Here is a 12,530-nt window from a genome sequence, read left to right as displayed (position 1 = left end):
TCTGATTCAGTTCCCTAATACTTTTCACCATAAGATTTAAAAGACATTGCTTTGTTGGTGGAAGCGGTGCACAGATGGGACTAAGGGTTTGAAGCCGTTTCACAAATATTTCTACAATATGTTTAGTTGCTAAGCATGCATCTAGTCCATTAGGAGTTTGAACAAGAAAAGCAAGGTGGGCTCCTATTCTGATCTGGAAATGCCAGTTAAGAGGCTTTAAGAGAAGCCCTAAAAGTTCATAATTAGTAAGTTTGATAGAAAGACTTAGAGAGTTACTATGATGCACATAAAAGCGAGAAAGGGGAAACCAATGGCAAGAAAACTTTCTATAGAGAAGCTTAAAGTGATAGCTATGTTTCAGCATTTAGAGGAAAAACCTGGTTAAAGAAGAATTTCCTGCAGTTCTTGCTTGATAATTTTTAGATGAGGGAAATGCTATGGTATTTATCCAATATGCTTTAAATATGGAAAAGTACCAGAGGTTTTAATATTAACTTTGCTGTTATACCTAAAAAATTGGGGATGTGTGGGTGCAATTTTTTTTTTGTACTTTTTTGAAGGGTGAATTTTTAAAAAAGGGAGTCAAGGCATCCCATGAGGAACTATTGATTTTTATCAGGTACAGAATTGTTTGCAGAACCTTATGCCACTGTTCATTGACAAACATGTAGAAAGCTGAAGCCTCCAATGTCCCCTGACATATCTGAAGGTCAGCTAAAGCAAGTATGAGACAAAGTGTGCACTTTTAGTTTAAAAACAGTAACAAAACAAAAAACTTCACTCCTCGAAAGAGCTGAGGAGTTGACACTCCATGAGCTATCATTTTGATAATGTTTGCAACTCTGACTTTAATAATTTCCCAAAGTATAAGCTTCATATCTGCCTGTAAAATATCAAAGGTTTTCTTTCAAGTGTTTGAATGTTGGTCTGGTTTATATCCCAATTTATATTTGGCAGAAATAACCCCACATTTAAAATCTGTGTATGTGCATTGATAGCACATTGAACTAACATTAAATAAACATTGAAAAAATGTTTAGGCATCGATTTAAGCAACTGTTGAATTGTAACGTTCAAAAATTTTCTGTCTCTCAGATTCAGAGAAATAGCAGGGGCCTTAGAAGAAGCACTTTCAGATACACTAGAGGAGGCACCAGGTAAACTTTTATTGCAAAAATTAATTTCTCTGTTGTGAAGGAATCAGTGGTAAATAAATAGCAGTGCTTACTGTTTATCTGTTGAGTATTTAGTCACATGCATCCTGCGGGTTCATGAGCTTTCGGTTTTCTGATGGACTGATTAAGCAATAGAATGCAGTTTCATAGAGAAAGCAATATGAGAGTACTCTTCAGTGATCACTTTGCTTACTAAAAACACCCCTTTTGGCAGCAGCCATTAACATTGGAACTATCCCCTTGGTGCAAGAAGGAACTAAATTGGCATTTGGCATCCTCTAGGTGACAACCAAAAGGCTATGCTGTGTTATTGGGGCACTTTTTTTTTTTTTTTTTTAAATCCCAGGTTAATTCAATTACACTGATGTTACATCTTTTAAAAATGTGCTTCAACTTGACCTTTGTTGTCTGATTGTTTCTAGCTGGCAGCTCATACTGTCTTTTGGCCACTCACATGGTTTGGATGAGTCTTCTGAAGTGCTGGTCAGATCAAATGTTTTTACCCTTATTAGCACACCGTCTGTGGAAACTTAGTCTGCAAATTTTGGCACGCTACTCTGTGTTCATTGGTGAGGTAAGAGAACAGGGTGCTTACGGTTTTGGTGGTTGGCTGTGTCCATCACTAAGAGACCTTTTGAAACAAAAGTATGCAACCTCTTTTTTAGTGATTTGTTTCGGAATTTAACATTCCTTAACAAGAACACTTTCAGCTGTTTCATGAGTTTGTTTTATAAAAAGTATCCCTGCAAATATGTTATTGACCACAAAGAACCAGTGCTGCTACAGTGTTACTGCCTGATGGTTGAGAAGGCTGTACTTCCATGTATGCTTACGGCTGCCTCTGCCACTGAAAGAGGTAGCCACAGTCTTATTCTGTCTGTGATTGATACTCATTGATACAGTGAATGAGGTGGTGAAACTGAGCCAGGTGAAAACTAACCCTGAAAAAAAAAAAAAAAAAAAAAACAAAAACGAAACCAAAACCAAACTCAAGGTGAGTTAATCCGGATGAGTTGCTCAGTGCTGAGAGTGTAAAACTGAAAGTGTCTTGAGCAGCTGACTCAGCACCAATGATTGACTCATGAGCAGGAGAAGTTGTGCTTTGCTCTTCTGTTCCCTGCTCCCAGCCATGCAAGTTTCCCTCTGTTTCTTGTGTCGCAGAAAGACAGAATGGTGGAATAACTGGGATTTAAAGGGACTTCTGGAGGTCATCTGACCCAAATTCCTGCTCAAAACAGGACCACCTTAGATAAGATTGTGCAGAGCCTTTTCAAGTTGAATTTTGAGTATATCCAAAGCTGGTGACTTCACATGTCTCTGGGAACCCTGGTCCAATGACTGGCCACTTTTTCCTCATAATTGATCAGAGTTGCCCTGCCTACAGTCTGTGTCTGTTGCCTCTTACTCTGTCACTGTGCCTCAAGGAGAAATCTGGTTCCATCTTCCCTATGCATGCACCTTAGGTAGTTGAAGACAGCAGTAAGATTTCCCTTTATCATTCTCTTAAGACTGAATGACTCCGTTCTCCCAGCTAAAGTGGTTCATGAAAAGTACTGATAAGTGCCAGGGTTAAAACAGAGTAGTTGAGTGAAGCATGTGCCTGATGGCAGAGGGCTTGAGGAGGTGGGAGAAAGGGGCTGTTTGACAGCAGTCAGGGGATATGATTTTTGTATCCCTTGTAAGCCTGGCATTCTACTGCTGAAAACTTGCAGATCCTTTATATACTGTTTGTCAGACTTTCACTGCCTTTGCTATTGCTAAGGTTCACATCTCAATTTGATGTTTCAGGTTTCCGTGAGGCCCATTTCCTGTGAGAATACGAAGGAAAGCAAAAAATCTGTGCCAGTTGGTAGAAAGGAATCTTCTGTAAGCCTCAACCCTGGTGAGGACCAAGGGAATGGGTCTTCTCCAGAAAGTCAGCCATTACCTTCTATATCTAGTACTCAGTTGGTATATGTTGCTGCAGATCTGGACAAACTCCAGGATCAGGTTTGTGCTTGTGACTTTACTTACAAAAGAGTCTTCCTTAATCTATGTGCCAATATTGTTTGGCATCTTGTTGAGGACGTTAAATTGTTTAAAATAATGGACTATAAAGCTATTTTTTTTTTTTTTTCAATCTTAAATGCTAAGACTGGAGTAGTCTGATGTAGAAAATATCACCTGAAATAAATGGTCTACTTTGTGCTTATTTGGAATGTCAGATTACAGAGAAACAACTCTGGTATTTAAACTCTTTTTATCAGTAGCTACTGGACTTAACGCCTAAAATAATATGTTTCTGCTCATTTTTGGTGTAAAGTATCGCTGTCCCAGAATCTTACCTTTGCTAGTAAAATGTCTGCTGCATCTTGGAGTGTGGTACAATATTCAGATTTAATATTATGTTCTCTTTTACGTTTACTGGTTTTAGTTTTTGAGGTTGAAAAAAAGTTTTATCATCATGATCATACTTTACTAATGATTTAGAGTCTTGAAAAGAGATGTAAGGTATTAATTTTCTTTCAGTGGGGATTACTTCTGTGTATTTTTGGTCAATAAGGCTGAAAGTTCTGTAATTTGTGAAGTTGTAAGTTGCATCTGGGTTAATAATATTTTGTTAATGATAAATTATTTCCTCTGAGGACAATAGTAAGGTAGGGGATTTATTGCATAGGCCCTAATTCCTGTGAATATTGTATTCTTCTAGTACCAGTTTCCCATAAATGCAGTAAAAAAGTAGAAAAGATTGAAGGTGTCTTTTGATGCACCGGAAACATGCAGAATATAGGAATAGTAATTAAAATATGTTTATAACATGACTGTATCTCTTCTGGGTTTTTTTGTTAGATTCCTGACATCTTAGAAATGATTAAACCAAAACTTGAAATGATTGGCTTCAAGAATGTATCTTGTATTGCAGGTAAAGCTGAGAGGCTGAATTCAGTTCCTCTCCCCTTTCTTCCAAATCCCTCTGTCACCCAAACAAAATCAGCTTTTATGGACAGTTTCATTATTTACAGTGAAAAAATTGAAAATATGAATGCTTTTATTACTTAGTGAAGCTGCTTTATGTTTAGATTGTTAAATAGAAACTATCTTGAACAGACACACAGAGTCTGGAAAATGTTGGAGTAAAACTGAGTCTTAAGTGCTTTGGGTTTTTTTGGAGTGGGTTCTTTTTTTTTTCTGTTTTTTTCTTGGATTTTTTTTTTTTAAGTAACTTGTCATTGTCCAGTAATTAGGATGCTTTTCCAGTAAGTGGGGGACCTTAGTCTAGAAGATTCATATCATATCTTTAAACACCTACTTGTAAAGGAAGTGGGGGAAGAAGTAAAGAGAGGCTTTCCGTTATCCAGCTGAAACTAAAATATTTTTCTAAAAAGATTTTTCTCTCTGGCTTGATGAGTCATGTAAGGAAGACAGTTATAAAAGTTTCATAGTTAAATATTTTAACTTCAGAGGAGAGAAGCAATTGAGTATTTTAGCCGCTTTTGTTTCTGGGTAGGTTTTCGTTGTCTTTTGTTTTGTTTGTTTGTTGTTTTTTTTTGTCTGATCATCCTTTATGTGAAACATGGAGTCTGATTTTAATTTAGTAAGAGAGGTAGGAGCTTGTGCACACCACCCACTCAGTAGATGGTCTGTTGTCAATCACAACTTTTGAGTTGAGCATGTTCCAGTCACTCCATGGGGAATTTGGGTACCACAAGAAAGAATTTCACAACTGCGGTTTCCTTAGTAGATCAGAGCCTTTTGATTCAAGCCCCTTCCTTCATTGGTAATACTAAAAAAAAATTGATAATGTTACTCTACCCCTTTTTTCTTTCCTTGCCTCCATCTGTTTCTCTGAGGAATGGTTGAAGTTACTGGACATGTTTTCTAAATGGCTGGTGTGTATTTTTAGTAAGCATCCTGTATTTGATACCAGCATCCATCTAGGGTAGCGAGTGAGATTGGGATGATGGGGGTTCACGTAATTTATGTTGTGATTGGGCAGGGTAGCTCAGTTTAAACTTTAGCATTTCTACTTCAATAGGAGCCTTGGAAGACTCAAAGACTTCTTTATCAGCCTGCGTGCCTACCTTGAATAACAGGATTATCCAGGACCTCAGTGAGTCCTCCTTCGCTTACCTGAAGAGCGCACTGGAAGTTCCAAGATTGTATAGGAGAACCAATAAGGTCAGTGCTGGTTGCAGTTTTAAAAATAAATCTCAGAAAGGCCTATCCTAAGAATGTTAACCAGGCAGAACATTTATCTGATTGACAGTCAAGTGCCCTTGAGATAATCTAGTGATTTATGTTTACTTCATTGAAAAGTAAAAAATAAATAAATTGTAGTTTCAAAATTTTTAAGTAAGATAACAAGGATGAGGGCACAGCCCTGAGATAGAAGAAAGGACAAGGAGTAGAACTGTTGATGTATAAAAGAAAAAGGCTGAATGAGCATAAAGGTGTTTCCCTCATGTCAGAGCATATACCATCAGATGCAGTGCTGCGGAGTGGCAGGCTGCTTCTGGGGGGATGGCACTTCTGCCTGCTATGTCAAGAAACTTCCTTTCAGTGGGCTAGCTGCTTGGGTTTGATTAAAGAAGTATTTTGCACACAAGGAGCAAGATCACAATGGCTAAAAAGAGTAATTTGTTGAGAAACTAATAAAAAGTAATGGTGAAATATCATACCAAAAATGATTGTCTGATCTTGACTTTTCCTACTACTGTGACTTGCCTTTGCCAGTCTGCACAATTATGTTGGTAGTTAGCTTGGTATCATTCAAGCAATACAAAAAAATTGAGTAACAGGGACCACACACTACTACATCCTTGCCTAATTTGAACACAGAAGGCGGGCTGAAAAGGGCAAGGCCCATTGTTGGTGCGGGGGGCAGGGTTGCCTTGGCTCACCAAAATCAGAAACGCTTTCCTAGCTATCACAAAGAAACTGTGCTGTCATCAGCAGTGCTATACTTTTTCAGTGGCTGAATGGAAAAATGTAGAGCTATTAAGTCTACTTTCAAGGATATTAAGTTTTCTTTGGGTGGTAAACATTTAGGGTAAGCTGAAAGAGAATTGTTCCTAAGGGAGTAGTTTCTTACTGCAGTTTATTATTAGGATTTCTCACTATCTTAGTTTTAAGGACATATTTAATCAGAAATTGCATTTTAAAAGAGGAAACAACCTCAAGGCTAATAAATTCATCTATGTAGTGACTAGATTGTTCTATATTTAACACAGAATATTTTTACTTTAAGGAAAAGAGTAGAACAAAGTATGTAAGTCTAAGGAGGGTGAAAAACACAACAACCCTACACTGCTTAGCTTAGTTGTCTGAAAGCAAACTGCATAGTGATGTAGTGGACTGACATCATCTCTCAGTTGTCCATGGGATGTTTAAGCAGATGGTGGGCTAACTGTGCCAAAACAGAGACATAGGACCTGGCCAGCTTCAGTTCAGTGGAGTTGCTAGCTTGAGCTCTCTACTCTGAGTCTGATTGCATTGGTCTCCTGGCCATCATCTAACTGGCTTTATGTGGTGCAAAGCCTGAACTGATAAACAAGAGCAACATGACTTTGATAGAGAAGGTACATTATTACAGTCATGCTAACTTTTGACAATTATTGTGTTATAATAGTTTGAATTTTTTTCATCAGAATTCAGAATTTGATTTGAGGATAGTCCTTTCAGGAATCAGTTGTGCAGTTTGCAGTATGTGCAAATACTCTTTTGCTTGCCTGAATTCTAAGTTTTGGAACTCTAAGAAGTTAATGAGGTATTTCAGGTGTCAGAGATTTTGTATACCCTGGATATGTTCTGTTGCATGAGATTCACCCAAGCTATTTGCGGGTGAATCAGAGATGAAGCATTCTGCAACCAAAACTAATGTTGAAGAAGACAGTGAGGGGATATTGGTTATCCCAAAAGTATTCTTCTGGAAAATATACTGAGGGAGCAGGATGGTATAAGAACAGAAGGAACAATGTCTTCAGTTTAGAGAAGTATAGCACAATATAGTAGGTATTTTAACAAAGATATAATAGGCTATTGTGGACGCTGAACCTGCTCAGCTTTCTCTGAAATCATTGTGAGCAGAAAGGACATTCAGGATCATGCCCTGATAATAGAAGTGGCATCTCTCAAAAAGCTTTGGTCGTTTTGAACCTTGTCCTATATTATATCACATTTATAACACTACTGAATGATTTTGTGATAATGTCTTTCCAATGTATGATGACCTCTTCATTGATATGTTGTGAATGGAGTGTGTATCTGTTTAGGTACAAGCTTAGCATTTTATATATGTGCTATAATTTGGTGTTGATGCTTTCAGTAAGTAAACTACAGGTTCTTTTTCCCCACCTTGTTTCTCTGTCATCTACCAGGAGGTGCCAACTAAAGCTTCACCTTATGTCGACAGTGCTCTTAAGCCCTTCTACCGACTGCAGAACGAATACAAAGATATATTGAAGCAGCCCATGATTCATCAATGGTTGGAAGGTGCCCTCTCTGAAAGCACGCAGAAGTAAGAGAACAATACAGAACATTCTTTGCATTAATTGAAAATTCCAGTGTCCATTGAACGGACACGGGGAAAAAAACCAGAACACTATGAATTACCACAACTGTAAAGAAAACAAGAATATACCCCTCTTTGGGCAGGGTATACTTCTTCAGACTTACTCTGGTGTTGTGTATTCATCAGATGAAAAGCAGGGCAGAAGATCCAGAGACCTGACTTCTGCGCAGATCTGTGCAAACCGTGTCATTGTGGACAGGGCATTTGAAAAATTGTTTAGCTCTAGTAATGCAACAGTGAACTAAATACTTGCATTTTGCTTCAGTAAATCTGGTGACACCACACAAAGTAAGAAACTGTTCAGTAGTTCCTTGGATCCATCCAGAGCCCTTTTTCCCCAAAAAGCAGTTTCTCACTTTCCATGTCAGTGTTACCAAAACTGACTTAAGTGCTAGGTTAAACACAGGGGTAAGTTTGGCAGGTTCATTTGTTAATTCCTTAAATCTTTCTGTTGAATTCTACTTCCGTGAACCGTTGTTACGGTTTTTATCAGTTTGTTTTAAAATGTCTTATCCTCACTGAACAAGAGGAGAAACAAAGAAATTGAATTTCTTAAACGGAGTAATCTTGTAGTTTCTTCCTGCGAGTGCAGAGGCAAGTAATTTATTTAATTTCCTGCTGTGACAATATCTTCTTGCATCCAAATGAGAAAACCAGAAAAGAGCATAAACTCTGGTTAAAAATCACTGACGACTAAACTTGCTTAATGGCAGATGAACTTCTAAGTACAGCAGAAATAGGAAGTCTTCACAAGTGGGTGGGACTGGGAAATACCAAGATATGAAAAGAGTGCACATTTGACTTTTATTGGTGTACTTTTACTTTTTGTAGAATGGTGTCTTGAAACAGTTTCCACGGTACTGGCAAGCACTTTTTTCTTTAGTCATTCCTATCGAATTATCTCTTCTGAAAGCTTGCCTGCTTTTTGTCGCCTCCCTGTTTAAAAGTAAGCATTGGGAAGATTCATTCAACCTTCTTAATTCTTACAGTATTAGTTTGATCACTGTCGCAGGGAGGGTTTTTGAAAGTTACAGATTTTAGCAAATGATAGAGCATAGCTCAATCTGGTCACTTCTTTTATGGATCCTCTAATTTTCCATTTTTGCTATATTTTCTTCTCTTAGCTATTCTTAACAACTCGCAGTCCTGGGCATCTGCTAGTTAATTGATATGATATTATGCTCTTCCCATTTAGGCATGGGATTTCAGTCCATAAGGCTTTTGGAAATTTTCTTGATAGTTGATTTGTTACCTTGTTTGATTCTATGTTTTCTTTAATGTAAATCCCAGTATGTAGGAAGCGATGTTTTATTCCATCTATACCATTTCTAACTTGGCATTAGCGTTCTTGTGACGTTTTCTGCCAACTTCCTGAGAGTCCTGTTTAGATCAGTTCCTTCATTTTAGAAATAGGCATTTCACTGGTGTGCACTTGCAGGCTCTCATATACATGTACACTTCTAGAGCTTGTCTAAAATGATATAATTTTTGGTCTGTCAGGCTGTTATTCTCGTCCTGTTTATAAAAGGAGTTCTACTTAGTGCTCTATTGGTTGTAAATAGAGGGTAATTCAGATTGTTTGAAACTGAGGTATTGCATTCCTTGGTCTCAATTACTGAGTTTAAACATCTTGAACAGGTCCAAAATGTTGTGATGAGGAGGCTTCAACACTGAATGGCAGTCTTCAGATTCACATCTAGAAATTATGATGGAAATACTGATTAATTGGTAATGATGGAAACATAAGTAGCTTCATCTCAAGGAAAATCACTCCTCCAGCATTGTGCAGCGTTTTTCTCAGGGCCAGTGGTGTACTAATGTATGTGAAGTAACCTTTTCTGTAAAAGTGCAATTTTTTTCTTTCTCGTTAATATTCCTTAATTTAGGTATTATGAAACTGTATCTGATGTGCTAAGTTCTGTTAAGAAAATGGAGGAGAGCCTAAAACGATTGAAGCAAGCCAGAAGAAATGTAACTTCAAACCCTGTTGGTACAAATGGGGGCATGAGTGATGATAACAAAATCCGACTGCAGCTGGCCCTAGACGTTGAGTATTTTGGAGAGCAAGTAAGTTATGAGAAACAAGTTTGTTTTCTATTATTACTGGTTTTGGAAGGGAGTGGGATAGAGGAGGAAAGGGAAATTTGACTTTTTTTTTTCATCTTGAAAGCTTTGTTGATGTGATTCTGGTTTTTGGGGGTTTTCCTTTGTTTTTTCACATCTGCATAATGGAGGTGACTTGACACCTTGGTCATTGCAGATACCACTCGAGGAACACAGTGCTTTCCTGTCCTTTCTAATACAAATGCAAAGCTTGTATTTCTTACTATTCAAAATTCAAGTACTGCTTAGTGCTTAGAAGCACAGAGAAGAAACACTGTGTGGACAGATCAGAGGGCAGGGACCTTCCTTAGCTCTGATGGAAACATCTTTATGGCCCTGCTTTTGTTTGCCTTCTCTGGATATTTCTAGCCTTGACTTACCACATATTCAAGGGTCTGTTCCCAAGAGCTCTTAAGATGTTAGACTTATTTGTTCTGCTGTGTAACTGTAAGTTCCTTTCAGTGCCAAATACAAAACTTTAAATAACAAAACAAATAAAAGAAGAAAATAGTGCAGGAAATGTGTGCAATAGCTACATCAAATCATATAAGCATACTGTTTTGTACTCATTTATTTCTGAAAATTATATATAGAAATAAAAAATCTTCCAAGTGCAGGTCCGTGTCATTAGTTTCCGAGCAGTTTTTGTCAGTCTTATTTATGAGCAGGTGCTGTTGATGCATTATAACAGGTAGATAAAGTCTGTCTCTGTGTGAGCAGATGCTTTTCTCATATATGAGACTTACCACAAAGGAAGAAGATTTGGGTGGAAGTATGGAAATCTTACTAACAAAAACTATTACTTGGCAGTTTTGAGCTGGGGTTGGGCTTTTGTTCTTTTATTCCTGTTATGTGCAGTAACATCACTGCAATGTGAATTTAAGCTGAACGGGGATAGATTATTCATAATCATTTAGGAGCTGTTTTGGTACATGTGAGCATTACAAAGAGTTTCAGCAGCAAACACCTTTTCAGAATAATTTCATTATGGTTTTATTTAGATCCAGATTTTTCTTTTCCAGTGCACTCTTAGTTTTCTCATGGCCATGTTTTTTTAATTGTCAGAGCAATAGGTTTCCTGGGTAAGAAATGACTCGTAGCAACCTCTCTATTTGTAGAGTTGTTTTCATCCCCCAGGAAGTTTGAGACTAGAACCATAGGCTCTTGCAGCCTATTGAAATGCTTTCATCATCATTCTCTTGGCTGTTCTTGGATGTATTCATGTTTATCTTTAAAGTTTTGCCCAGAAACCTCATTAGGGGTTTGAAAAAATTTCAATTTAAATCAATGCATTAAAAATAAACTTACAGCCAAGTTTCTCTTTCTGAATGTTCCTTTGGAAAAATTCCAACTGGCTTAAGTTACAAGTTGCCTAGAAGATGGTTAAATATTTTCCTGCAAGACACTACATTAATTGGAAAGACTTAACTGAGCAAAGTTGGATACAAAATTTTTTTTTGCAGTGTGCACTATATGCAGTTGTGGTTTTGTGCTACACGTTGAGGCAGGACAAAACATATGCTTTGCAGAATTTTTTAAGTAGAATAATTAATGAGCTTTTGATGTTTTAAAGAAAAATAATGTTTCTTCTGTGTCTTTTTAGATACAAAAGATGGGACTGGAAACAAGCAGCATAAAAAGCTTTTCAGCCCTGACAGAGCTGGTTCTAAATGCCAAGGATCAGGCTACAGCAGAGCAATCCTAGATATTTTTGAAAGCATGACTGAAGTGATTGAAGATAAACAATGTCCCTAAAAGAGAGAGAGAGAATTTAGCTCTTCTTTATTTTACCAAATACGTAGCAATGAAGTGCTTCCTAATGTATCTTGAGCAAGAAATCGGTGGGTTTTCTGTCAAGATAGGCTTGTGTCACCAAAAGACTGAGAATTTACTATAGTTTTCCATTATATGGAAAGCAATCAAAAGTTCTAAAATTTCTACTATAGAATAAAAGTGGAAGAAAATGGGGTCTTTTTATTTTTGTTGTACATCTTAAAATGTAGAAGAATGAACTTATATAATTAAAATAATATGTAATAAATTGTCTTCCTAACTTTTGATGTCCCATATGTTTTTGAATCGAATGTATTCACTGGTGGCTGTCAAAAACTTTCCAAGGGGACTTTATTCCAGCTCTTTTGGAATAAAGAAAGTGCTCACAGGAATGCGAATCTGCTATTTCTTGTTACTGCTTTGTACTTCCCTGCTTTCCCTCATCGTGGGATTTAGTTTGTGTTTAGGTTTTGGATGGTTTCATTTTATTGATTTGTTGGTTTTTTTTTTTCATGGACCTATTTAGTGAGAAGTGCTGCATAAAAAAAGCTCTTGAAGTACTTTAAATTTCAAAAATAGTATCTAGTATTAGTATCTAACTTAGTGGCTGTTACAGTCAGGCTACCTGTTTTCCTTCAAACTAAAACTTAATTCACTAAGCTAAAATTTCTGATTTGTATTATATTGTTTATTAGAATTTGGGGGAATATTGTGTCTGATTATACGTAGAATTCTTGTAACTTCAAACCCAATTACTTCAGTACAAGGTTCATCTTTATATAGCAGGAAATTTGAAAGTGTTATTAGGGTTTCTGATGGTAGAAGGATTAACAAAGAACTCTTGAAGCTAGAGTGATTTGCCTATTGACACTTCTCTTTTATGTGTGAAGAACAGGTAACAGTCTGGGGACAGCAGGAGGTGAATTAGA

The 12,530-nt window shown here is 37.1% G+C and overlaps 1 protein-coding gene across 2 annotated transcripts in view; it reads left to right on the top strand.

The window, feature by feature from the left end:
• Window positions 1–11,879, top strand: part of COG2 (component of oligomeric golgi complex 2) — a 29,968-nt gene extending 18,089 nt beyond the window's left edge. Inside the window, exons 11-18 of one of the 2 annotated variants that reach the window (XM_074168478.1) lie at window positions 1,096–1,157; window positions 1,598–1,749; window positions 2,964–3,164; window positions 4,005–4,077; window positions 5,191–5,333; window positions 7,532–7,671; window positions 9,612–9,792; window positions 11,432–11,879. In XM_074168478.1, the coding sequence (XP_074024579.1) occupies window positions 1,096–1,157; window positions 1,598–1,749; window positions 2,964–3,164; window positions 4,005–4,077; window positions 5,191–5,333; window positions 7,532–7,671; window positions 9,612–9,792; window positions 11,432–11,533 (1,054 nt within the window). In that variant the 3' untranslated portion in view covers window positions 11,534–11,879. The remainder of the gene's footprint in view (window positions 1–1,095; window positions 1,158–1,597; window positions 1,750–2,963; window positions 3,165–4,004; window positions 4,078–5,190; window positions 5,334–7,531; window positions 7,672–9,611; window positions 9,793–11,431) is intronic. The other variant, XM_074168479.1, reaches the window with a different exon arrangement.
• Window positions 11,880–12,530: the final 651 nt, after the last annotated feature.

Source organism: Numenius arquata, chromosome 2 (genome assembly GCF_964106895.1).
Source record: "Numenius arquata chromosome 2, bNumArq3.hap1.1, whole genome shotgun sequence".
NCBI classification, from domain to species: Eukaryota; Metazoa; Chordata; class Aves; order Charadriiformes; family Scolopacidae; genus Numenius; species Numenius arquata.
This window is presented reverse-complemented; position numbering and strand designations above follow the sequence as displayed.